The sequence below is a fragment of the Vigna radiata genome, chromosome 7, assembly GCF_000741045.1.
Source record: "Vigna radiata var. radiata cultivar VC1973A chromosome 7, Vradiata_ver6, whole genome shotgun sequence".
NCBI classification, from domain to species: Eukaryota; Viridiplantae; Streptophyta; class Magnoliopsida; order Fabales; family Fabaceae; genus Vigna; species Vigna radiata.
In genome coordinates, this window is record NC_028357.1 from 51,135,109 (window position 1) to 51,162,873 (window position 27,765).

Genomic DNA, 27,765 nt, shown 5'->3' on the forward strand with positions numbered 1-27,765 from the left:
ATTACTTACTGCTGTAAAAATAAATATCGTTGTTAAATGATAATGTTACCGAAGTAAAGAATTAAAAAAAAAATACGTGATCACAAAAATTTAAAAAGAAAAAAATACGTATACAATCTTTTAATAGTATTTTTCTTTATCATTTTTCTTTATTTTTCGTCACGCATTCATTACACACAAAAAGATAACTCTTTTTTACATAAAATAAAAAATTAAACTGTAAGCAAATGTTTAGAGATTAATTTTAAAAAAAATAAATTGTTTTGAAAAAAATATTCAATTAGACCCAAATGCTCATTATTTATTAAATATACGTTTCATTATTCATGGTCAGACATTAATAATAAAAATGTATATTTTATTAAAGAAAGTGTATTTGACTTTAGTTAATTTATTTAAAATGAAAATATTATTTAAGAAAAAAATTCGTTTAAAGATATTATATACTATTACATAATTAGCATGCTGTGTTCTATTTTTTTTCTTATCGTATATCCTTATCAATTATAATATTTTTTAATAAAAATATGTGGTTTCAATATAATCTTCAGTTCTTTAATTAGGCATTTTTTTTTCTAATACTTTATTTTTTAAACGGTTCAACTTAGTTTATTTAGTCATCATTTGTTTTGGCTTGTTTACTAAATATAATAAGATGTGATATCGTAAAACACATTAACACAGGATCACATCATCAATAATAACATTTATAAGTAGGAATAAATATTTAAATTATGTATAAATGGAATTCAATTGTAATACCAAACAAAACCTAAATAACAAGAAGAAATTGTTTTTATCATCAACACATTATATATTTCTTTTTTTCACCATTCATGATAGATGAAAGCAATCAAATATGTAACTAGTAGAGGACCTACGACTTGTCAAAGGTAATACTAATGTGACTTACAAATTAAAAATGCCACTATTTAAGCTTTTTGGAAAAACGTAAAGTAAAAGAACCAGCTATATTTAAAAAATATATATATATATATATTAGGTGTTTTAAGTCCTCTTACTCAATCAAACGTATTTTGTATTTATAATAAATCTAACTGAAATTTTTTTATATTAACAATAAATTAAAAATAATGTATACCATAAGTAAACACTAAAATAATTTTTTTTATATGATATAAAATTAGTCAAAATTTCACACCATGTTATGCTTGTTTTGTAAAAAAATAAATTTACTGACAAATCCAAATTTATTATCAAATTTTAAATTTAAGTCGACAATAAATATTTTCAATAAATATTTTCACTAGTAATGGATCTTTGATATTAATTCATTATAAACCATCATAAATCGTAATGATATTCAGATTAAAAAAAGATGTTAACATCACGAAGAAATGGAAATATAAATGATAAATCATAAAAATGATTATGACACGTTGTCATAAAATCAAAATTTAGGTTCTTATAACATATAACTTCCAAAAAAAGAAAAACTCTTACAAATATAAAATTTATTTATTTATTATAAAATTGATATATATATCAATATATTATAAAGTACATTATTTTATATAGAATGAATAAAAAAACCCTTACTAATTCTATATTAATTCTCAGTAACTAATATCTAATCCTTACTAATATTATAATACATTCACATGAAACACTTGAAAAATGTTAATCAATAAGAATAATTTGAAAATGGAGTAAACTCTTTTAAACCGGAGGTTTTGATTAAGACATTTTTTAACACAATTCTATGATGTTAAGGATACGCAAAAGTTAGAATGTTTTTTCCCTTTCCTTTGGGCTGCGTTTTCATCCGTTGACCATTCTAATTCGATCTTCCCATCTGTCACGTCTCTCTTTCTTTCCCTTCTCCGGCATTTTCATTCACATTTCCGTCTCTCATTTCGTTCGCTTCCTCACTTGTTGTTTCTTTTTCCGGTGAAACAAAAGTAATAGCTTTTGCCAAGAACGGTGAGAGCAGTTTAAAGTCAACGCTGCACCGGGCAGCCTCATTTTCACCTCATCATATCATCAATCAACCAACCATGTATGCTTCAATCCCTCTCCTCCTTTTCACCTTCTTAATTTCATCCATTCTCTCCTTCATCTTCCTGCGTCGAAACCACACCCAAGATCACCGGAGACACCCGCCGGGCCCACCACCATTCCCGATCATCGGTAACCTCCACATGCTGGGGAAGCTCCCGCACCGCACGCTCCATGCCCTGGCCCAACAATACGGGCCCATCATGTCCCTGCGCCTGGGTCAGGTCCCAACCGTCATCGTCTCCTCCTCCGAGTCCGCCCAACACTTCCTCAAATCACACGACGTCGTTTTCGCTAGCCGTCCAATACTCGAAGCGTCCAAGTACTTCGGCTACGGCTCCAAGGGACTAGTGTTCTCGGAGTACGGCCCGTACTGGCGGCAAATGAGGAAAGTGTGCACGCTCCAACTTCTGAGCGCGTCGAAGGTTGAGTCCTTCGCGCCGCTGAGGAAGCGGGAGCTGGAGCTGGCAGTGAAGTCGGTGCAGGAGCGCGCCGCAAGAGGGGAGGTGTTGGACCTTAGCATGGTGGTGCACGACGTTGTGGAAGATATCGTGTACAAAATGGTGCTGGGATGTAGCAAGCACGATGAGTTTGATTTGAAGGGGTTGATTCAGAACGGGATGAACATCACGGGTGCGTTTAATTTAGCGGATTATGTGCCTTGGCTTGGTTCTTTGGATCTTCAGGTATATATACTAAATACCTAAACCGTAAGATTTTCTTTTCCTCACACAGTAATTTTATGTCACATAGCAAAAATAGTAAGGAAGATAAACATTTATAGGAAATGGAGTGTTACTTAAAATCTCTTGCATGTGAATAAGTAATTTAGCTTTTATTATCAGGGATTGAATCGAAGTTATAAGAAAATTAGTACAGCACTTGACCAAGTGTTGGAAAAGATAATAAAGGAGCATGAAGACGGTTCAAATGCACAAAATGAGCAGCAGCATAAGGACTTCGTAGGCATATTACTCTCGCTGATGTACCAACCCATGGATCCTCATGATGAACAAAGCCATGTCATTGATCGAACTAACATCAAGGCTATACTTTTAGATATGATTTCTGGGTCATTTGAAACTTCTGCAACTGTGGTGGAGTGGACGCTATCCGAACTCCTAAGGCATCCAAGAGTGATGAAAAAGCTTCAAGATGAGCTAGATAATGTGATTGGGAGGAACAAATTAGTGGAGGAAAATGATTTGGTGAAGTTAAATTACTTGGATATTGTGATCAAGGAGACATTGAGATTATATCCTCCTGGACCATTAGTTCCCCGAGAGTCAACAGAGGATGCTATAGTTCAGGGTTATTTCTTAAAGAAAAAATCAAGAATCATAATAAACTTATGGGCCATGGGAAGAGATTCTAAGATATGGTCTGATAATGCTGAAGTATTTTATCCAGAGAGATTCATCGATAACAATTTAGACTACAGAGGATATGACTTTAAATATATGCCATTTGGTTTTGGTCGAAGGGGCTGCCCAGGAATAAACCTGGGCTTAGCAACAGTTAAACTTGTTGTGGCTCAATTAGTACATTGTTTTAGTTGGGAACTTCCAGAAGGTATGACCTCGGATGAGTTGGATATGAATGAGAAATTTGGCCTCTCAATACCAAGAGTCAAGCACTTGTTTGCTGTACCCAGGAATCGTTTTCACAGGGAATTTTGCAAAGAATAAAAATTATTTTAGTTTAGCATAAAGGATGATATAGTTTCAGACTATAATTTAGTTGTCCTACTTTTTTCTTCTGTAACTCTTGCTATAACACTATATATGACACTTGTAGAATATATTTTTGTTGCTTACAATATATATGGATGAAATATTCTGCTACCATCAACCATAGAAGAAGAATGAAGGGAATATCTTATAGAGGTTATCATATTTGCTTAGAAAGATATGCTCTTCAAACACTTGAGCCAGCTTAGATAACATATAGAAGCGGATTGAAGATTGAAGATTGTCGTGCCAAATCCAGGCAACTTAGGTTTTTACTTTGGGTTAGTGATCTTGCATGTTTCTACTTTCGGATTCATTTTGAGCGTTTTCTACTTGTTTCTTTGGATGCTTGAATATTCATTGCTTTCGTGAGTTCATCCCTGATTCACTTGTTTGGTTATTGATTACAGTTCCTACACATTTTCATACTAATAATTTTCTCTGCCGGAATTTCTTCGTCTATAAAACAAAATATAAAATTGATGATTTTTACCATAATTGAAACTTCCTTTCCACATTCGAATCTCATTCATTCCCTCATTTACATACAACAAAATCAACAAAGTCCTCGAAAAAGCAGATTCTGTAGAAGATGACGCTTGACATGAGGCATTGGATGTTTCAGTTGTGGAATGTCAAGCAGTTACGCAACCTGCTCCAAAAACCAGGTGATGCTTCCAGCGGTGGTCGTTGGTCGAGTGGGTCAGAAAAGTTTGCCGTTTCACCCAATTCCTCGAATGAATCTACCAGATTTTGAAGCCTTGCAACAAATTCAATGAGAAGCGAGGTAAACATGGTTAGAGACAGTGAAGTAGCACTTTGGTAGGTTTTTGATTCTTGACCCTCTTTGGGCACTGATTTTGATTTCTGGTAAATCTGATCGGGCCAAGATAACTCTTTCCTAAACATGTTTGGAGAGGCATCAGTTGCAGGGTTTCCTTCCCAAGAAGGTGGAACTTGAAGCGTTCTGAGATCAAGCACAGCTTCACTAAGAGATTTGCACTCCAGAAATTTTCTTTCTTCATCGGTGTGAAAGAGGTCTTGTTGAGGATGAATCTCCTCATCATCTCTTGCGCGGTTTCCAATTTCCCAGCTCTCTGAATTCACAAGAAGGTATGATTTTTTATCGATTTTCCGTTGCAATTCCTCTGCTGCTACATGAACTTCGAACAGCAAGTCTCCAGGACCTAGTTTCTCCATTTTTTTAACCTTGCTTCCAAGTTCACGCAACACTCTTGCCCCTTCAATACCCACCCTTTGAACCTCACTGCGGAAAACTAGTCTCTTCTCAGCTGGGGCCTATTTAACAACAACAAATATTCTTCTCTGAAATAATTATAAAAAAAGTGAGCTTTTATATTTTTTAAATAAAATAAAAAGTTAAAAAAAAATATCAAATCAATATAAAAAATTTATATATCAAAATATTATCTCTTTTTTTATTATAACTTTACATGAACTACTTCTGATAAATGTAGGTCTTATTTATTACTTTATTATTATATAAATATCTATATATAAAATTAACTTTCATGATGAAAAGAAAATATGGTTAGACTATTTTTACGTAAGCTAAACTTGTTTTTGTAAGTTATCTCAAAAAACTTGTCTAAACATGCTTAAAAAAGCTTATAAATATAAAGTAAGGAGAAAACAAAATATATTTAGATACAATTTACATTCATTTATATTATTTTTTAGTCTATCATTAAAAAAATCATGTGAAATGTGTCAATTTATCATTATCTTACAGGAAGTTATACTTATAATTTCCTTAAAAAATATTTATACACATAAAGATATATTAAATTATACATAAACTCTTTCAAATAGCCTTGACTGTATTTGCTTTTTTTTATTTTAAAAAGTTAATTACAACAATATCCCTTGAGGTTGTTGGATTTACACATGAACCTCTCCTTTGATTTATACTACACAAAACCTCATACTTTTGTGACCCGTGATAATTGCATCACTAGATTTATATAACATCCCAAAAATTGCAAATCATAATTAAATAAAGTTTGTGTTAATTATCTTGATTGAATATGTTTGTTATATCAATTTTGACTAACAAAAATCAAATTAAACAACCATCCTGGACTTGGAAAGTAAAAGATGCGTATTTAACCAATTAATTTGAAGTTACTAATTAAATAGATTGTAATTTAATCAAATAGGAACAGGTATGTAGATTCGTTGGTTAAATGAATTAATACAAGTTTTGATATTGGTAAATATAATCAATTATATGCAACAGTTTGAGTTTTTAACTATTTTGATGCACGGAAAATAAGTGGCAGAAAAACCAAAGTCAATAGAAAGTTAGTTTTATAGCATATAAGGATTTAGTTAATTATTAACAGGATAAGTTTACAGTGGAAAATTAGTAATTGCGTAAAGATAAACAAATTACATTGTGTCAAATAAAATAAAATATATTCTAACTAAAATTCTAAATTGACAGACGCTTCCGAAAATAAAGTAAAAGTGAATTCCCACGACCGTTGAACACTCTTCATAATGAAAAACAAAAGTTTGGGAGGTTTTGTAACAACCATCATGAAAAAACTGACAGAGAAGAAGTACCTGAATTTCAGAAAGTATGCATCCATGCATAGCCATGACCATAAATGCGCAGTGCCTAAGAGCTCCGCTTAATTTTACATAATTCTTCCATGGATATCTGAACTTGTTGTAACGACCATGTGGTGGTTCCCAGACAGCAAATCCCATCTACAATCACCAGCATGTTACAGTTAGTGAAAATGATGATAAACATATATATATTCATGACCCAGAGAAAACTGAAGCAAACAAACCATACCAATGAATCTTCTTTACTTGTAGATTCAACAGCCGATCTATAGCCATTGTAAACCGGGTCATCAGCAGCTTGGTATGTAAGAATTTTAGATGGTACCTTTTTATATTCAACACACTGAAGGTAGTGATTAACAACGCCTGAAAAACACGACCAACTAAGAAGCAGGTTTGAGAGTAACTGAGAATAAGTGAGGATGATAAATAAAAAATTGCAGGATACCTTCCAAAGATGTTGCAACACCGATGAAGTTTTCCGTGACAAGATTATGCAGATCCTCACCAGCCCAGATAGGGTATATGCAGATATTTACTCCCAAAGATACAGCAGCCCCAAGTGCAATAAGTAAAAATCTGTTTATAGCTGTATCTAGAAACTCCCCTGTTCGATATCCAGAAACAGTAATGAAACAATACGTGATCAAGAACACGCGGAACCCATATTCATAAGTCTTCAAAGTAGGGTATATTTTTGCATAGGTGGCACAGAGTCCTATCAGATCAATCACACAGCTAGTCAGAAAACCAGACATAAATATGTCAGAAATGCCCATTTTTGGATACAACATATTTTCACAAACAAAACATGAAATGAAAATGATTGTGACAGTGAAACCATACCCACGGTGAAGATGTTTACAACAATCACAAGCCGCTGCCAGTCTCCAGCCAATTTTGATAACTCTGCTATCCCCAGAGAAAGTCCTGCAGCCGACAAAGTTCCCAATCCTCTGTTAAACCCTTTGCTCAGAGTTGCCCCTGCACTAATGCATCATCTTTTATTGTAATTTCCCCCTTGATCCAATGCAAATCATGAAAAAGTATTAACTATAGATATCAATTGGAAATATCCAATTGAAAAAACAATGACAGCTACTGAATTCAGAGACATGTAAAAGGAAGACAATTAGAAGATAAGGTTACCCGACAGCCCAATTATTTAGTAAGTTTTCTTCTCACAGTCCCAAAAACAACGCCCCATTGAAATATACAGAATTAACTCAACCTTGAGAAAAAAAAAAAAATATAAAACACTTAATTCCTAGACCTCGTGTACATATTTCTACCACTATTCTCAAGTCTTATTGCATAAACCTCGAGCTTAAGGAATCCATGAATTCATTCTAGACAGTAACAGTTACGGATTTATGTTCACGTCTACTTCTGACTGAGAAAAGAAGTAAACGAATGATTGAAATCAAGTGCCCCCACCAAGGAAAGAAAACATACAGTATTGGAAGCATATTACATATTATTATTATATTGGAAGCTGTTACAGAGTTATAGTTACAATAATACCTATGCTGAATTCAAAGACTACGACGACCGTTAGAATAGCCCAGACGGAGTAGCTAATCATATCCTTGAAGGGTTCTTTGAGGTAAATCAAAAACGACATGAGGGTCAGAGCAAAACCCATTTTTGCAGAGAAAACAACCTTCCTGGGATCAGAGCGACCCATCTCCCATGCCTTCTCAGCCACCTTCTTAGCCGTGTTCCACCGCTTCACCATCCACGACTGTTCTTCCTCTCGCATCATCGCCACGCCAATCCCCATCTGTGAAATATTACCAAAACTCTTCTCCGATAGAAGCCTCTCCTTCTTCTCCGCCAAACCGTGACGAAACGATCCCGATTTCACTAGTTTCGGAGGCATTAGAATAGAGATAAGATGAGTGATAAGGTAATGAATGTTATTCCGTTTGAGTTCTTATCGTTCCACTACTGAAGAGTGTACACGTGAAGTTGTTGGAGGGTAAGTACCTATCTATTAACGAAGCTGTGTTTAGTTCATACATACAAACAAAAAATGGAGACAGGTTTTGCTTTCGATTGTACTGCATTATTTGCATCCTCACAAAAATGGTTTTTGAAAAAAAAAAAAAAACAGTCTTATTTTTGTGGTGGTGTGACTTTCTTGTGTTTCTTACGGAAACCAGGAACCAAACCGTGAGGGTTTTGAACATGACATCATTGGGTTGCATGAGTTCTTGGTCGTTTAAGGCTGGACACGTTGGGCCCAAGTTCCAAGAGTAACATTTGTTTCCAATCGGCCACATTTTTCTTTGTTAGGAGAAAGGTATGGATATTTAATAATTCTTATCAATAAAAACAGNTATATATATATATATATATATATATATATATATATATATATATATATATATTCCATAGTTCAACTCTCGCAAAATTGAAATTTTTTATTTAAACTTCTGTTAATTTTCTTTTATATTGCATGTTCGAAATTTATATATTTTTCAAAGAAATGTTTATTTATAATTAAAAGTATGACAATATTATTTTATTTTTTTAAGTTGTTTATTTACGAAAAGAACGTATTAAAAGATATAAAATTTTGTAATTAATATAAAATAATATCATGATCTTTATAAAATGGGATCAATATCAAGATATTGACACCATTACCTACATTAGTGATATTATGTAAACTAAAATCAGATTCTAAGAATGATTTTATTCACTGTTTATGTATTTTAAGTATTTGAAAGAAAAATATAATGTAAGTTTGTTTCTTTCAGAAAAAATGCAAAATGTTCGACGTAAAAAGTATATTGTGAAAGAGTAAAAATAATGCAGATCTTATACGCATGGTGATGCTTATGAAGAGCACGTGTGTCGGTCCTTGGATTTTTAGAAGTTAAACAACTTCAGAAATAAGGATAATATAACTGTTTGTTTACCCAGAAAAAAACAAAAAAACACGGAAAATGATATTAACACAAAAGATGAATGGTTTTGCATAGGAGATGGCAAAATTAATTTGCAAATAAATTACGTATTAAATAAACATTTTTAATAGATATTTACAATAAGTAATTTATTTTTTTTATATTAATGTCACACCGATATTTTGGCATCTCTAATTTTGCAAGATGTTGATGGAATGTAGTGAGATTGTGGTTGCAAAGTAGTGTGATGAAAATCATATATAAAACTAAGTATCCACCTTCTTCAAATCAAGAAAAAGTTTACAACTAGATGCGTTACATCACATTAGTAAATTCTCTAATAATTAAGTTCTTCACACACACACACACCATCCTCGTTTAGCAACCTTTGAAAGTAATTTAGAATCAGAATCAGAATGAGGTTAGCAACCTTGTAAGGTCCTTCGATTTCAAATTGTCATAAGGAAGATCGTATTTCAGTCCTTAAATTTCGAGCAGTTAAACAACCTGGTCCAAAAGCCATGAGATTTTAATGGCTCTCGTTGCTCAAGAGGGTCAGAAAAGTTTGCTGTTTCACCTAGTTCTTCAAATGAATCCACCAAGTTTTGAAGCCTTGCCACAAATTCAATCAGAAGCGATGAAAATGTTGTCAGAGACAGGGCACTAGCACTTTCGAAAGTTTTTAGCTGCTGACCCTCTTTGATCTCGGCATTTGATTTTTGATGATAAGTATGAGCAGGCAAAGATGTCTGTTTCCTGGACATGTTTTCAGAGGTATTCGTTGCAGGCACAACATGGTTCTTGCCCAGAGTTAAATTTCCATCCCACGAATGTGCAATTTCAACTGTTCTCAGGTCAAGTACTGCTTCACTACGAGAGCTGTGTTCAAGAATTTTTCCTTCTTCGCCTATGTCCTCGATTGGTCGGTTTCCAATTTCCCAGCTCTCTGAATTCACAAGAAGGTATGATTTTTTATCAATCTTCTTTTGCAGTTCCTCTGCTGCGTCGTGCACTTCATCCAGCAAATCTTCCCGGTCTAGTTTCTCCATCTTTTGAACCTTGTTTCCAAGTTCACGTAACACTTTCGCCCCTTCACAACCTACCCTTTGAAGCTCGCCACGGAAAACCTGTCTCTTCTCAGCTGGGGCCTATGTATCACAGCAGGAAGTTAACACACGCTTATATATAAACGACAGACCATTATCAGAAAGTTCACAGACAAGAACCTGTATTTCAGAAAGTATGCATCCATGCATAGCCATGACCATAAATGCGCAATGCCTTAGAGACCCGCTTAATTTCACATAATTCTTCCATGGATATTTATGCATTTTGTAATGACCATGTGGTGGTTCCCACACAGCAAAACCCATCTTCAATCACCAGCACATGAGAACGAGTCAAAATGATGTCAAACATATATTCATGAACCAGAGAAAACTGAAGTGTATTGTACCAATGCATCTTCTTTACTTGTCGATTCAACAACCGATCTGTATCCATTGTAAATTGGATCCTCGGCAGCTTGGTAAGTAAGAATTTTAGATGGCACCTTCTTATATTCAACACAATGAAGGTAGTTACTGACAACACCTGGTGAACAGAGACAAGCTCGACCGAGTCATACCGTTGGGGTACATATGAGACTAAGATTCTATCTACTATAAATTATTGTTCTTTATTTCATTATAAAATTTACCAAATGTTTGAGAAGCAACAAACCAAAGGGTATTAACTGGAAGTGAAATGTGACGATGAAGATGACATTGTGCAATACCTTCCAAAGATGTTGCAAGATCCATGAAATTTTTTATGACAAGATTATGCAGATCCTCTCCAGCCCAGATGGGGTATATACAGATATTTACAACCAAAGAGACAGCAGCACCGAGTGCAATGAGGACAAATCTATTTATAGCGGTATCAACAAATTCCCCTGTTTGATACCCGGATACAGTAATGAAACAGTACGTGATCAAGAACATGCGGAACCCGTACTCATAAGGCTTGAAAGAAGGGTATAGTCTTGTGTATGTGGCAGAAAATCCTAGCAGATCAATCACGCAGCTAGTCAGAAGACCGATTCATAAGCAAAACACACACTCATGTAGACATAAAAAGTTTTTTTCACAAACAAGAAATGAAATGAAATGAAAGTGAATGTGAAACCAGACCTACAACGAAGATGCATATAATAATTATAAGCTGCTCCCATTTTCCAGCCAATGTTGATAACTCTGCCATCCCCAATGAAAGTGCTCCAGCCAACAACGTCCCCAATCCACCATTTAAGCTCTTGCTCAGAGTTGCCCCTGCATTAGTGCATTATGTTTGATCACAACTTATTAACATTCGACTGATACGAAGATTAGACAGATAGACCACCCTTGACCCAATGAAAAACATGAAAAGGATTTGAAGCTTAGAACAGGATCAACATCACCTACAGTTTCACAATTTATTGTATATAAAAAAAAACATGATTAAAATTGCATTCTAGTTAGTTATACGTATACCTATGCTGAATTCGAAGACTACGACAACAGTAAGAATGGCCCAGACACAGTAAAGACTCATGTCCTTGAAGGGTTCTTTGAGGAAAATCAACAGTGAAAGAAGGGTCAAAGCAAGACCCGTTTTTGCAGAAAAGATTATCTTTCTCGGATCAGACCGACCCATTTCCAATGCTTTCCCAGCTACACGCTTGACCGTGCTCCACCACTTCAACATCCTCGATTGCTCTTCCTCTTGCATCACCATGCCAATCCCTATCTCAGAGATATCAATACTACTCTTCCCCGAGAGAAGCCTCTCCTTCTTCTCCGCCAAACCATGACGGAACGACCCCGATTTCACCAATTTCGGAGCCATTTTCGTAACCAGAGAAAGTGGGAACTAAGCCGATTTCAAGAACTTTACGTTGACATGTGTTTTAGTGATAGACAAATGGTCTGCTGCATTAATCTCACCCTCACAAAAACCTTTTCCAGCAGATTATTATATTATCTTTCTTATTATTTTTGGAACTGCGTTTTTTTTTTGTGAACTTGAATTACTCAACTTTTAAGGGAATATTAGTAGTGTTTGGTTTTTGCTTTGTTTTGTCGTGGTTGGGAAAAGAAGCTGGTAGAACACATGACATCACTGTGACAAGGAAGAGAGCAGAATGTGATGCTTGGAATAATCTGCGTTTAAAATTCAAGAAGATAAGCCCCAATTCCCCCTCAAGAACAAGAATTCCATTTTACACGGAATGCGTGTTTTTCTTTTCCCCATAAGAGCATTGGATCTTTTATTATGAGATAAGTTTCCTAAATTTTACAATATTACTAAAAAAGATATATCAATATCATTTTATAATCATCACACTCAATTACCTAATCTTAATTAATTTTGATCACATTACCTATAATGATGCGACTTTTTGGTATAATGGTTAAGCATGCAACGAATTATGGAGGTGGCTTTCATAGCTTACCTTTTGAGTGACAAACTCTACATGCTCTGCATCAAGACAGCAAATAATGTGTGAATTTTTTAATCACTTCGCCATATCCATCAATGTTTTTTTTCTCGGCAATAATGTACTAGAATTACATGTTGAACAAGAAGTCTCTAAACTTTTTACAACAGTTCAAAAAAAAAAAACATTAATGGAGAAATATGTAAAATGCCCTTTGAACTAAAACATGGCAAATGAAGATTTTTTTTAAGAAAAATGATTTCATTAACATGTTTAAATTTTTTATATTCATTTCACACTATTCTTATTATTTTTATTTTATTTTTTTAATAAATACAAAAATTTATATTTTTATGAATATTTTACTATCACACTTTGTATCAAATAAATATAAAAATGTATTACAGTATTATTATTTTTTATTTAATTAAACATGGTTCACTTTATGATTGAAGAAGAAAAATTGGTAAACTATGAAGAGAGTAATAACATTTGGAGTTGTTCTTTTCAAAATTTGATCTATATTATGAAATAGAAAAATATTATTTGACACACCTAATTTTTTTTACATTCATTTATTTTTATATTTTTCTTTTTCTATAAATACAAAATTTTATATTTTTATGACAATTTTATTTTTATATTCTCTATCAAATCGATGTAAAAGTGTGTCATGATATTATTTCAATAATATAAAATGAGTGTTAGTGAAATAATGTCATGGTGGAGTCTATTTGTTTACTTATTTATTTTTTATTTTTGTATCAAATATATATATTTTCCTTTTATGTATATATGATTTGGAGATGTTATCTTATATATATTAGGATGATGAATCTTCAGACCATGAATTATTTGTTCTTGGACCCATTCACCTTAAATTGCATGGTTATCACTAGACAAAGTAGTTATGTACATATGTAACTTTTTTCTTAAATTCTTATATAAAATATTATTTGTTACCTATCTCAACCGAACATAATAAAAACAATTAACTTGAATTCAGAAGTTTTAATGGCTTATCACATGTGCTCATCACCTCCACGTTTAACACGTGCGTCATTTCCCTTCTCTTCCTAACTTTCCTAAAATGCAAGTCACAATCTTCTTTATTTCCTGCTTTCTAAATTCTACAATTATACAGCTGTTCTTAAAGTAAAAGAAAAACCATATCACCTAAATTACAAAAATAATATTTTTATGCATATAAATTTTTTACATTTATCTAATGTTACTTTTCTTTATCTTTTGTGTTTTTAAAAATGCATAAAAATTCATATTTTTATAATTATCTTACATTATATTAAATAAATATAAATACATGTCTCTTTATCATTGTTCTTTAAATTATAAGTGTGGCCACCCGACATTTAAAGCCCAACAATCCTGGCAACGACAAACATGGATGCTATAACTTTAAATTATGAAACTATTTTAAGGACACGTTTTATCATATTACAATATCCATTTATGGGCATTCAAAATTCCAAACTATAATCACCCTTCTCATTCATTTTATGTCTCCTTTTATGTTACCTTTTTGTGCCACTACTTTGAATTGATGGAGGTTTAGGAATAAAGATGATTTTACAGCTTTGCAAATATCTTAGGATTAAAATCTATACTTTAATATGATATTAAAATTATTTAAAGTTTATTTTAATAAAATTTATTATTTATTAGACATATTTATAAATTAATATATATATTATATTATATTATACATTTTAAAGTTAGATCAGACTTGCATCTCTAAATAATCTATTATATAAATAATGTATTTTGGATGCAATAAAAAGAAGCACAAGTATCTTTTTTTTGCCACTAAATTGCTGTTACAGCAACCTAAAATCCCGAAATAGTCAACAATTTTGGTGAAAGAGAAAGACAAAAGAATCTAACCAAAATTCAAAACCATCAATTCAAAAACGACGCATATTCTATCTTTTTCCTTTTGTTAAAGAAAAAATGTAACTTTGAGAACTAAAGAAGGTTTACAGTTTGTTAAATATCTTTTTTATTTCTTAGTTTTCACTCAAATTTAAAGTTATTTTTTAAAATTTTTAAATAATTTAGTTCTCGTATTTAGAATAACATAAATTTAATTTTTTAATTAGATTTGGTTATGTTTATTTGAAATTTCAAAAATATTTTTTAACTAATATTAAAGAAAAAAGTATTAAATGTGTAAATAATTCAAATATTTCTATCGTTAAAAGAAATAAATTTACATATTTTTTAAATTAAAAGACTAAATTAGATTAAAAATTAAAAAATAAAACTAATTTCAATTTTTTACAAAAGAAGTTAAAAAAACAAAAATATATCTAACCTTAAAAATACTGTAAATGTAAAATTATAAATTATTCCAAAATTTTACAACTAGTTGTATTATTTAAAGTTATTCCAGAACCGATGCATGTAAAAGGAAAATTCTAGTTTGGAAGAGATTTATGAGATTCATTATATTATTTTTTGTTGGTCGAAATAGATTTAAGAATGAAACAGCATTGTCCATCACTGATGCAAAATCTTCTGGCCCATTAGTGTAAAGCTTCAGCCCATTCTATAACAACAATTTCTGTATGCAAAATAAAATGAATAAATAGTGATACATTCTCTCTCATCTAAGATGAAATAAAAGGAATATTTTTTAAGTGAAATTAAATATAAAAATTAAAAAAATTAAATTTCACGAAATTCTTACTTTCATTCATTTCTCCTCTTTAACTTACATCTATACTGTTTCTTTAATGCCAACCATTTTTTAATGTTAATTACAAAGTATATGTTGTAAGTTTGTTGATTTTCACATAATTATATTAATAATAGTGATTTTTTAGCAATTTTTTTTTCAAAGATGATCTCATAATCTCTTAACTTAATTTGATAAAAGAGATTTACGGATTGCCAAACTGAAAATGGAAGGTTACCACATGGGTTGGTTTTAATTAAGACAGAAACCTAACTTATCACTCATATCAAACATAGAAAAACACGACAAATTTATAACTTCTTTTTCTTTATCATTATGAAATATGAGAGTCATGTAGTAAATAAATATTATTATAACATTATAAACCGAAGGGGTTAAAGCTATTTATATTATGCACTAAAGTCGTAAATCAATAACAATTCAGTTTACATAAATTTTAGAACATGACTATTGAAAATATATTTATGCTAGTTTAAAATAAATTATAGACACGATTTAGAATTTAGGTTTCATTTCAATTTATACTATTACTTTGATTATTATATCAGTCATATATATTGCTTAAGATATACTTCCTCTATTAACAATCATAACCATTATTTATATCCCTTTTTTGTATATAAATGCATATGAACATCACACAAAAATGAGAAATTCTTTACATACATGAATAATATGAAATTGAAGAGACTATCATTAATTCTCCTTAAGATAAGGTCCTAACAATTATTATTTTTACCTTCATATAAAGTATAACCAAATTTGCAGTAAATTTCGAGTACTAAATTTCACATAAAAAGCATCTCACATCTACAAAATATGTTAAAAGAATACAAAAAAAATTAATAATAAATAACAACATATTTACTTAAATAAAAATTTTGAGTGGTAAATTTTGATTCTGTCTCAGTACCTTCTCTATGTTGTAAATTCAATTATCCTCTAAATTTAGAGAAAATTTAATAACATAAATCTCTAATAAATAAAAAATATAAATATTTATTACCTATTTAGAGTTTTGTTTTTTATCCATTTATAATTTCATTTTACTCAATCTCAAAGGCTTACCCATAAAATACAATCAAGATAAATAAAATAGGTAAAATAAGTTGTTCGTAACTATTACACACTAAACGACAAATATTATTACGAATGGCACAGTGGATATTAGTTATAAAGCCTGGAAAGAAAATATAAAAATAAAAATGGTTAAACATGAAACATTCGAGATACAAAAAGAAAATGACAACATAAAAAATAAATAAATAAAAAATGCGCTTGATACCACCACAATGATTAAACATATTCAGAAATACTTAAGAATTTTCCAGAATTGCATAGTTTCAATATTCTAATAAATATCGCAAAAGATAACATTTTATATATTAATTTTTTAATAAAGTCAATAAACCTATACATTTCGCATCGTACCCACCTCAAATGATTCTATTATTTATCATTAAAAATTACTCTTTTTTTTAAATGGTTTTCAAACAAATTAATTAAAATACACAAATAATATTAAAATGAGTAAACTATACAATTATTTATTATTAAACATCACCGTAAGAAAAACTAAAATAATTTACATGTAATTCACATCACAATCGGAATCCTTAAATAATACGGAAAAATGTTAACTTCTTCCTAAAAAATAATTCATATCACGTTTTTCCTTTGTTACTGTTTTTTGTTAATCTACATATAAAATGCATCAGAAATCCAACTCCAAATTTAAAAATTAAAAAACGTGTTTAACTTTTCTTTTTTCTTTTAGCTATATAATTTAATGTAATTGAAATACTTATTTCCTTATTTTACCATCGCAATATAATAATAATAATTCGTAAAAATAAACAATGTAAAACTAAAATAGGTAAATGCAAATAAAACCGCAAAAGAATAAAAGACGATTTCAGAAAGAAATCATACGTAACCTTTATGACATTTTAAGCTGAAAGTGACGGATAACCCAACCCAACAGAAACTAAAAATCGTGGGGAAAACTTAAAATGGTTAAATCCGGTTAAACACCAACATCATCAATCTGAGGCATTTTCTTTTTCGCCAATAACAACATCGATTTTAACCTTAACCATGTCTAACTACATAATTTCACATTTTAAAGAACATTTTACAAAAGATATTAAAAAAACATGTCTGGGTCAAGGTCTATTTGTTTGTTTCAGTCCAACAGAACAAACCAAAACAACAAATTTTCACCATCCTAACACAATAATTTCACATCTAACTAACAACCTACGCTGTTACTTTTGGCGCCTAACATCTCTTTACACCTTCCAAATTTTCCATTAGCTTAATTAACTAATTAATTAATTAATTAATCTCCAAAAACCATCCCCTACATCGCCTGCAGCGACTCCGACCGCCACAAAATATCGGCGCCAGGTTCCGCATGATCAAACAAACCATCTATAGTCACGTAACCCCCACCGTTATCATCCACGGCATCGTACCCAACGAAACCAAAACCTTCGTAGCTCCCAACATCATCCTCAAACCCTAAAAATCCCGTCAGATCCACTCCCTCGGGTCCAACCCGACCCGAATCAAGGAGTTCGTGTTTTGACTCGTCCTCGAAGGGCGCAACAGTGGGCGGCAACCCTAGCTCGTCGTCGGATGCTTCCAGTAAGTAACCTAGGTTCGGTTTAAAGACCTCCGGTTCTGGTGGTAGGTTAGGGTCGGAAGGCGGAGCGAGTATTTCCTCTTCGAAACTCTTGATGAAAGAGTCGAGATGCTCAACCTCGACGGCGGGGTCACGCTCCGTCACATTCTCCGCATCGTTAAGCATGCTGAAGATATCCGGGTCGACTCGGGCGAGTTCGAACTCGGCGGAGTCAACTCGGTGAGACTCGGAGGAGCTGGTCTGAACTCGGGGGAGTTTGAGGGAGACGGGGAGCGAGTCGGAGTCATCCCGAACTCGTTTGGTCTTGTCGGTGTTGGTGGGTTTGGGTTGGTCCATTTGAGAAGGAGGGTTTAGTGTGATTGAGAAGAGAGTGTAGAGAGAGAAAATGAAAATGTTTGGGTGGAGTGAGAAATATAGGGTGAAGGGTATATATAGTGGTGAGAAAAGTGAGATAGATAGGATTACTTTACTTTAATTCATTCATTAACGGCAGATAGAGACAGGCGCGTGCGTAGCAGAAAAACCCGCATTCTGCTTTCTTTTTCCTTTTTCATTAAATTCGTTTTATATTTTTAATAAAGAAATAAATTAAAACAAAAAAGGATTATGAAATTTGCGTGTGGGATCCGTTGGTCATTATTGCGGGGTAAGAGGAGGATATTTTTTGTTTCATTTATGGCACTTTAACTATATTTGAATGCTGTGTGAAGTCCGTGGGTGCGGGCCCACCGACATCGGGGAATCATGTGGTTGTTTTTATTTTTATTTTATTTTTTTTTACTTTTAGGTTTGGAATTTTGGAGTGGTCACTGGTCTTGGCCTACCCCACCGCTGGAGGAGCGCTGTTGTTGGATTCTGGGATTTTCGTTTTTATTATTTTCAGAAATAAATAAATAAATAGGTTTATCAATTTTTAATTTTGACAAATTCATGCTGATTTTTCAAGGAAAGAAGTTTCTGAGCCTTCAAACATACGCTGTTGATGTTGTTAATGTTGTTGGCGCCAATTGTCTGTCTGACGTTCGTTACCATTGAGTCTCGTCTCGTCGTGTTGGCGGTTTTCTCCTTTTGATTTTCTCTGTTGACTATTTTTTTTTTCTTTTTTTTTTCTCCCAAACCTAAGACCGTATCCACAGGCTTTTATTATTATCTACTCCTTTTCCGCGACAATTATCAAAAGGTAAAGTGATATTTCACGAAAAGAATATTACTACGAATTTTATTCGTGACTGGCCAAACGAGTCAATTGCCGAAGAATAAAAATAGAATATTTTTTTTTTTCATTTTTCTACGCAATAATTTTTATTCTTCTTTCAAGTTTTTAGTACTTTAGCCCAAAAAGTTATCTACATGGTGCCAATGGTTTCTTCCATGAAATTACCAAGAATCGGTCGACACCAGTAATCATGAATTTAAAACATTTTTTTCTTATTTTTTATTTATCACACTTTTATTTTTATTTTTATTTTTTCTCTTATTTACTTTTGTCGGTCTTCCCTTTCATTTCTCGTTCATCAAATATCTCTCTGCCTTTCATTAATTGATTTTCATTTGAAAATTCAATCTTCACCATGCAAAGGGACACATGGTATTGACGATGTCTTATCTGCTATGCTTATCAAAATCAACAGTGCCATAGAAAATCGTTTTTCTGATTTGAATTTTGTGTGAACGAAACATTATTGTAAGCGCGAATGTTAGCAATTTATGTCGGGATATACTTAAATATTAAAATAAATAATAAATGAATACATGGATGAAATCGAACCATAAATATCGTAATATAAAAGTCTACGCCCAATTAAATCATGAACAGACCTGTTTCCAATTCAAGTTCACTCAATATGGTTTTAAGGTCAATCCAAAAAAAAAAAATAGATAATAAGTTTTTTTTTAAAAAAATCGGACACTTTCTTTAAATTGGAGAGTAAACTCGAATAAATGAAGGGGCATAGTTGGATGAATAAATAAACATACTATTTTTCGTTTTTTCTTTCTTTCTTTTTCATTCCTTAACCCAAACAAAACACTAAAAAGAGGAAAAAATGGTAACATTTTGGTAACATAAATATGTATAATAAAAATAATTTAAATAATTATCAAAATGTCGAATTAAAAACACAACACTATTAGATATGCATAAATATTTAAATATTTATCATGGGCATAATTTAAAAATATTTGTCTTTTTATTCGATAACTATTAGAATAATTCATTCGAATTATTTGATGGTATCTATGGTCCCATCCCGTGAGTGCTTTCAAAAATATTCATATATTTATTTTTTTATAAATTTTAAAGGATACTATTCTAAAATTATATATATATATATATATATATATATATATATATATATATATATATATATATAATATATGCATGTATGTATCATAGATGGAATAACCTTCCATAAAATTGCAAGGGACAAAACATACCTTGAAGTAGGTATATTAAAATGTTATGTATTAAAATTTCACAGTTTAGCCATTACTTAGGATGTGTTGGATTGGAGGGTTAATTTGAGAAAATGAAAATAGTGGATTTGAGGGAAAAAAAAAAAAAAGAGAGATAAAAATGATGTTGTTTGTTAATGGTGAATTTGTTTTCAAAGTAGATTTCAATGAATTTGAGAAAAGAGAGAGAGAGATAAAAACGAGATTATTTAAATTAAGGACAAGATAGTAAAAAATTAAAAGATTCTGAAAGAAAAAAAAAATAAATAAAATTTGTGAATGGTAAGACGAGCTTGATAAATTAATTAAATGTTTTAATTGTTAAAGTTTGGGAACTATTATTTTATCCTTGTTCATGAAAGTAAGTTAAAATAAAATATAATAAGTTTATATTATATTAAAATGAGATGTAATTATTATTTAAAATAAAAATTATATTGAAATAAAATGGGATTGATAAAATTTAAGTTTAAATAAGTTGTGGGTGAGTGATTAGTTTAAATGAAAATATTATTATTATTATATCATAAAATGTAAGTTATTATTCAAAAGGAGAAAATTTAAATTTGACAAAATTGTATTAAACATATAGCAGCAAATACATGGATCGGATAATGACAAAACAAATAAACAATGAATTATTATTGTAATAAAAAACATGGGACAAATTACATTCTCATCGTGGTTATTATAAATTTCTCTTTGAAAAGAATGTCGGAAAGCACAGTCCCAAAGTGGGAGCAAAATATCCAACAAATAAGTATGGTGATGTTGTTGTTTTGTTATAGAAAAAGATATTCACTATTATTTATATGTTGGATATTAAATATAATTTTGATTGAATACAAATCCAACTAAAATTTTGTTTCTCTTTTAAAATGGTCAAATAATTGTTGACTTTTGATGTTTAAGAAATGGTTGTGGTTTTTATATAAGTGAAAATAATGTAGTTTTTCTCTCATTGTTGTAATGTTATGGAGTTACGGAAGTAATTGTAGAATAATTATTAGTTTGTTTGGGGCTATTTATGAAAATTGTATTAGTGCTCAGAGTATAAAAATATATTGAATTGAAAAATAAATATGAATAAGAAAAGGGTTAAATATGTTTTTAGTCCCTATACTTTGGGGCGATTTTGGTTTTAGTCCCTCTTTCAAACTATAGTACAATTTAGTTCTTCAACTTTAGAAAACTCTGGTTTTAATCCTTTTCACCAAATTTTTTTAACTTTATTTGTTGTTTCAAACACGTTTCTCAGTTAACATTGAAGCAAAAATGTGTGAAACAGTGTAAACAATCCAAATACTATAACGAAACATGCTTGAAACAACAAATAATGTTAAAAAAAGTTTGGTAAAAAGGACTAAAACCAGAGTTTTCTAAAGTTAAAGGACTAAATTGTACTATAGTTTGAAAGAGGGACTAAAATCAAAATCGCCCCAAAGTATAGAGACTAAAAACATATTTAGCAAAAAAATATGAAAGATTATAAAGATAGTGTAGTAAAATGTTTTAATTTATTAATTGATTTTTGTGAATTTTGAATTGATTAAAGAGAATTGCATTGTATAGTGTGCAGTGTACTGCATTCACCAAACAAAACAGCTTTTGGTTAAGGTGAAAGACGAGTGAATCCAAAATAGCTGTTTACGAGGCCACTTTTTGGTTGTTCTGTTATTGTCCATTTGTCCAATTCCCCTGTCCCTCTGATACTATCACATTGGGCCATTCAATTCTAATAAAATCATCCTCTGCTCACTGCTCCAGAATCTCTTTGGCTGCTCCACACTTTTCTACTCTTAAATATAAAACCATACTTCTTTTGTCTTCCCATATCCTAATCAAACGTCTCTCACTTCTCTTATAATTATAAAAAGAGATGAAAAAACACTCAAATCCATAATAGGTGTTATCCAAAGTATTTATTATCCTCAAATTATGTATAATTTAATATCTATTTATAAATAAGTTGAATAATGTTGTTATTCATAAAAAATAAAAATAATAATTTAATTTATATTTAATTTAAAATAAAATTAATTTATATTTTATTAGATTAAATATAATTAGAGTTAAATATATATTTATATTTCATTTTATTTATATAAAATTTTATACATTTTTATATAATTTTAATTTTAAATATATAAGTTATACATTTTTCAATATTTCTCACAAGTTTTAAAATATCTGTGAATTTTTTTTTAATATGTATATGTGAAGTTTTTATTTTTAGAGTTAAGATAAGTATTGACATTATTCGTAATTGATATGATCTGTTACTATCTTTACTTATAATCTTTGTGTATAATTAAATTAAACTATGTTTTAAATTTATAAATTTTTTGTAAAATTATATTTTTTCTTAATTTTTAATTCTCACAATTACATTATTTATTTTATTGGTTAAAAAATTTTGAATGTGATTTGTTATTGTTAAATAAATTGTGAAATTGTTACTGTGAATTAATGTAATAAAGACTTTGTATCGAGAGATAATTTTGAATTGCAACTATAACACTTAAATGAATATCTTAAGTGTTATATTTTAACAATTTAATTCTCATTATAAAAATGAAAAAAAAAATATCATACCCATACTCCTCTTACCCACACGCCTCTTTATTTTGACTTTTTGTTGTACCCAAAAACAACTTCAAACTATTTACAGTTCTCATTACCCAATCTACTATTTTCATCCCGAATTTCAACAACTAAAACATAACTATTTAACATCTAAATCCAAAGTCTAACTCATGCATATTTTAAATGTATACATAATTAAATTAGAACTTAAACATGCCATATCTTTAATGAACACTTCTAAATTAATTTGTATGATAAAAATAATTTTATTTAAAAGATAAGAGCTATGATTGTGTTTTAAAAATATGATTACTATTTAATTAGAAATATAAAAATTAATTATTTAATATTAAAATAATAAAATGGTCAATAAAATACGAATATATATCAATTATATGATAAGAATAAGGAGCAAAACAAAAATTTCATATCGATTAAATTTTAGTATATAATTTTTGTTTAAAAATGAATATATAAGATAGAAAAATCCGTCCCTACCTGTTCTAAATAAGCTGTGACTTTCCCTTTGCTTTGTCTCTCATATCTGAAATCAAACAAGTTGTAAAGTAACTAAAAATATGGATGTAAACTTATAATAACATATGGTTCTATTTTAAGAAATTAAATTTGATTTATACGATGAATTTTTCTTTTCTTTAACTCAAACTTAATCATAATTATGAAATTAAGTTGCGTAATTGATTAATAATTTATTGGTACAGATATTTTTGTTGTTGTTTATGTAATTAACGAATTGGTTGGACGTTTGGAATCGTCCAAGTTGGTGGGACCGCTTTTGCCCATAGCAGTAACTAGTTGCATGAAAAGTACGAGTACTACTACCAAAGCCAGAAAAAGAGAGGGAAAGATAACGTTACCTCACCACACCACCAATTTTAAATAACCGGTTGTTGGTTCGTGTGAATATGACACGTGCGATGACGTGTCCGATGATGACCGCTCACATGCGGCTGCTATAATTGATATTGTTGGGTAAAGCAAAACCATCCATCATCACATCATCGTCTTTCTTTCCTATCTTGTGCGATTACATATCTGTCCTCTCCTACCCCTTCATATTTCTTCCAACCCCCTTCACTCACAATCTTTCCATTTTAAACATGGAAATTACTGTTCCTTATATTTTACTCTTTATATGGGTTTATTATAGCTTTGTGGGGTCTGTCAATTCGTCTCCATAAATTTATAAAATCATTAAGAAAATTCAGCAAACTTATTTTATAATTTTGTTGAAGCTATTTACTGTGATATATACTGCAAAAAGTTTTATATTAAAATAAATCTTATATAAATTATATATATACTCCTAAAATTTTTCTTCTCAAATATCTTCTGTGCTTATGTAATATGTGATTACATTTAGACAAACACAACCAGACATGATAATCTAAGTTTTTAAACATGCTAACAACAGTTGTAAATAATATGCAAACACACATTTTCATAAGTTTATTAAAAAAATAAGTGATTACACATACTAGTAAATGAATGGTTGTATCTTATTATAATTATTTAAATTAGTAACTTCATTATATTTATATTCGACACTTTTTATCCCATTCTAAATAATGTATTTTGTTTTCCTAATAAAATGGACTAAATTGAATTGTTAGATACTCACACAAATCATCTTAGCATTGCTTGTTTGAAACTAGTCTTCAAATCAACATCTCATTCAAAATGTACGAATATCAACTACTAAAAACAGAAAAAAAATACAGAGTATCTGTCACAAACGTCAATTTGAATTACCACATTACCTTACAAAGAAATCATTTAATTTGTAGTATTTATTATAAGAAAAAAAAGTCTCTTTAACAACCTTTTTTTTTGACAATGTATACGTGACAGTTTATGATTGGTCCGTTTTAAATATTTTTTTAAACATAAATTCAAACAGACCAATAAAATAATGACACGTGTCCTGTTATAAAAAAGTTGTTAAAAAAGAATTGTCAAAATATCATGATACTTATTATAAAATACCTTGATACCTTGATTTTCTTACCTAAATCAAGCCTCTAAACTGTAAGAGAACTTCAAGAACATAAACTCTTACGTTATACCGTACACATATATACTAAAAAAACTCACATACATGATTAGAAAATGTTTTTAAAATGATATATAGCATAAATTTATTTTAAATAACATGAAACAACTCGTCCATGCATTCAAAAATTTTAAAAATTGACTCAAAAAAATTATAAAAATTAACTTATTTGAAAAAAAATGATTAATTATATATGTCCGGTAATCATAAATTTTAAAAGAAATAGAAAAAAAATATCGATCTTCACGAAACTTAAATACTTAATTTTTCTATTTATAAACTCGACACTTTAATAAGAAAATAATAAAACTCCGCTCACAAAATCATCTATACTCTTAATTATTATTTTTAGTTATTCATACTAACCATTGAGTAACTTTTCCGTTTTAATGTTGAAAAACAAACTAAGAGTAACTTTTTTTTTTTAATAAAAATTTCTTGATATGATAAATGAAAGTTTACAATTATTTTGTTCCAAAATTTATTTAACTTTAATTAGATTTTTAAAAATTATGTTTTTATATAATGTTATTTTTCAAAATTAAATATTCCCGCAACTTACTAATAATCTGACAATATGAAATAAATATTTTAAGTTGAAATGAGTTACGACATATAAATATTTTTCTACGAATAATTATATTTAAATTTTAATTAAAAATATTTGTATTCATTTATTATATTATTACATTAATATATTTTTTATCGTATAAAATTAATTAAATTAATGAAAAATATTTTATTCATTATTCATCTCAACTAGTGGAAATATGCATATTAAGTACATCTATTAACTTTCTTTTGTGATAAAAAAAATTCAAAAGATATTATAATAGTCATTAAACTTTAAATATTATTAAATTACAAGAACATCATCAAAACAATTATAAAATTAAATATAAATCAATTTTATAAATTATTATAGATAGCTTTTTCTTATTTTATAATAATTATTTTTAATATATAGTTATTTTATTTTTTCTAGAGAAAATATTGGTATAATCTCTTTATTAATGTTATAAATCTAAATATATTTTTTCTTTTTATCCTTTTTTTTTCTTTCTTGCTTTTCCTTTATTCTTTCCCTAATATTATTAGAACAATAACTATATTAAATTTGAATTCTTTTTTGGTGCGTGAATTTATAGATTTGTTTTGTTGGCTCCGTGAATTTGTCTCCAGATATTATTTTACACAATATACATGCTAAAAAAAGCTACTCCTGTGTAAAAAAAGAAAAAAATATTTGATGAACTTAAGTAAAAGTAAATTTCCGTTTTCTAAATGTTATTATATATATATATATATATATATATATATATATATATATATATATATATAATGACACTATTTTAAAAATAACTCTCATCTTTAAATGTAAACATATTTGTTAGTGAATATAATTTGAGAATAACGTAAGGAAAGTATTTCTTTGATTTTATAGAAATAAAATATTAAAGAAAATTAATTATTATTCTTAACCAACATAAAAACAGTTAATTAAAAGTAGTTTTTTCGATAAATAAGATGATTAATAAAATATGAGAAATGAATTATCGTTTTAATATTTTTTGTTCGAACTCAGATGCATCATGTTTTCTGCCGACAGAATCCATGTTGTATGTTGAGTTTGTTTACAAATGAATAAATATTGTTATTTTTAATCTGAAATAAGTTTTGTTACAACTATAAATGTTTTCGTACATCCATACAAAACTAAATTGAATATTTATTGTTTAATTAACAGAATATTCCAGAAAATTAAGACTTTTTAAAGTTAATTAAACAAAATGATGAGAATACATATATAATAGTTAAAAGTATGTAAAATAAGTAATTTTTTTAAAAGTACAAGAAGAAGAACTCTTGAATTTTATTTCCATTAATCTTTTTTATTGTTAATGAAATAAAATTATATACAGTGTGAGAGTTAGTAAGAGATATTTCCATGTATACGATCTCATGCATGTGAACCATATAATACGTTAAAGTACCAACATTATTCTGAAAGTTTGTATATAATGTCTGTACAAAAATAAAAATAAAAGTGTGGAAAATAGTTATTTTGTAATTTTTATACCAAAACCTATAAATAAATCTTGGAGTGAAATAAATGATGGCATAAATATCTTAGTTATAAAAAACGTTAAAAAGTCATTTATTGCATTGGCAGTGTCACATGCCCCAACCCAACTAATAGTCCTTTGTAAAGACACCAAACATTATTTTTCTCACTGTTTTCGCTTCTCTTTGCTTTCATGTCAATAGTGCCAAAAAAACTATTATTTTCAATATTATTTTACCTGTTATATTTTTGTAGTGATAATAAATTCCAACCAAGTATGTATTTTTTTTTATAAAAATTATTAGAGGACATGATTTCCAAATTTCTTATCAAGCTTAATTCTAAATTTAAATGTTTGAATTTAACATTTTTCTATTATTGCACGTCCATTTATATCATATCTCATTCCATTTAACAATTTTCAAACATCAAATGCTAACGAGCAAAATAAAACTTTTAGAATTAAATCTTACCATTATCACTATTTGTGTAAACTTA

At 29.6% G+C, this 27,765-nt stretch overlaps 4 protein-coding genes across 7 annotated transcripts; 1 reads left to right on the forward strand and 3 right to left on the reverse strand.

Moving 5' to 3' along the window:
• The first annotated feature begins 1,754 nt into the window (after positions 1-1,754).
• Positions 1,755-4,100, forward strand: LOC106768910 (cytochrome P450 CYP736A12-like). The gene is made up of 2 exons (XM_014654294.2): positions 1,755-2,705; positions 2,865-4,100. Exons 1-2 carry the CDS (start codon positions 2,019-2,021, stop codon positions 3,705-3,707), a joined length of 1,530 nt encoding a protein of 509 aa, XP_014509780.1. The 5' UTR covers positions 1,755-2,018; the 3' UTR covers positions 3,708-4,100.
• Positions 4,101-4,221: 121 nt separating this feature from the next.
• LOC106768908 (aluminum-activated malate transporter 9) lies at positions 4,222-8,463 on the reverse strand. Of its 4 annotated transcripts, none has more exons than XM_022784205.1 (6): positions 7,872-8,463; positions 7,194-7,277; positions 6,796-6,954; positions 6,577-6,713; positions 6,339-6,485; positions 4,222-5,048 (listed from the first exon to the last, which is right to left on the reverse strand). In XM_022784205.1, exons 1-6 carry the CDS (start codon positions 8,227-8,229, stop codon positions 4,371-4,373), a joined length of 1,563 nt encoding a protein of 520 aa, XP_022639926.1. In that variant the 5' UTR covers positions 8,230-8,463; the 3' UTR covers positions 4,222-4,370. The 4 variants fall into 4 exon arrangements, with proteins under 4 accessions (XP_022639926.1, XP_014509779.1, XP_022639925.1 ...); XM_014654293.2 differs by having other exon boundaries at positions 6,796-7,065; positions 7,872-8,460; XM_022784204.1 differs by having other exon boundaries at positions 7,194-7,331; positions 7,872-8,460.
• Positions 8,464-9,507: 1,044 nt separating this feature from the next.
• Positions 9,508-12,369, reverse strand: LOC106765528 (aluminum-activated malate transporter 9-like). Its single transcript, XM_014650190.2, has 6 exons — positions 11,779-12,369; positions 11,437-11,574; positions 11,040-11,309; positions 10,719-10,855; positions 10,489-10,635; positions 9,508-10,410 (listed from the first exon to the last, which is right to left on the reverse strand). The coding sequence occupies exons 1-6, from the start codon at positions 12,131-12,133 to the stop codon at positions 9,739-9,741; spliced, it is 1,719 nt and encodes a 572-aa protein (XP_014505676.1). The 5' UTR covers positions 12,134-12,369; the 3' UTR covers positions 9,508-9,738.
• A 4,985-nt stretch (positions 12,370-17,354) lies between these two features.
• LOC106767076 lies at positions 17,355-18,504 on the reverse strand. The gene has a single exon (XM_014651897.2). It carries the CDS (start codon positions 18,422-18,424, stop codon positions 17,804-17,806), a length of 621 nt encoding a protein of 206 aa, XP_014507383.1. The 5' UTR covers positions 18,425-18,504; the 3' UTR covers positions 17,355-17,803.
• Positions 18,505-27,765: the final 9,261 nt, after the last annotated feature.

Excerpts from the sequence above, each read along its gene's own strand:
- LOC106768910 (XM_014654294.2), top strand. The coding sequence starts at position 2,019 with ATGTATGCTTCAATCCCTCTCCTCCTTTTCACCTTCTTAATTTCATCC. Across the intron at positions 2,706-2,864 it reads TTGGTTCTTTGGATCTTCAG|GGATTGAATCGAAGTTATAA; the intron begins GTATATATACTA and ends TTTTATTATCAG.
- LOC106768908 (XM_014654292.2), bottom strand. The coding sequence starts at position 8,229 with ATGCCTCCGAAACTAGTGAAATCGGGATCGTTTCGTCACGGTTTGGCG. Across the intron at positions 7,066-7,193 it reads TGTAAACATCTTCACCGTGG|GACTCTGTGCCACCTATGCA; the intron begins GTATGGTTTCAC and ends TTGATCTGATAG. Across the intron at positions 6,486-6,576 it reads CAAGTAAAGAAGATTCATTG|ATGGGATTTGCTGTCTGGGA; the intron begins GTATGGTTTGTT and ends TGGTGATTGTAG.
- LOC106765528 (XM_014650190.2), bottom strand. The coding sequence starts at position 12,133 with ATGGCTCCGAAATTGGTGAAATCGGGGTCGTTCCGTCATGGTTTGGCG. Across the intron at positions 11,310-11,436 it reads TATATGCATCTTCGTTGTAG|GATTTTCTGCCACATACACA; the intron begins GTCTGGTTTCAC and ends TTGATCTGCTAG. Across the intron at positions 10,411-10,488 it reads GCATACTTTCTGAAATACAG|GCCCCAGCTGAGAAGAGACA; the intron begins GTTCTTGTCTGT and ends TGTGATACATAG.
- LOC106767076 (XM_014651897.2), bottom strand. The coding sequence starts at position 18,424 with ATGGACCAACCCAAACCCACCAACACCGACAAGACCAAACGAGTTCGG.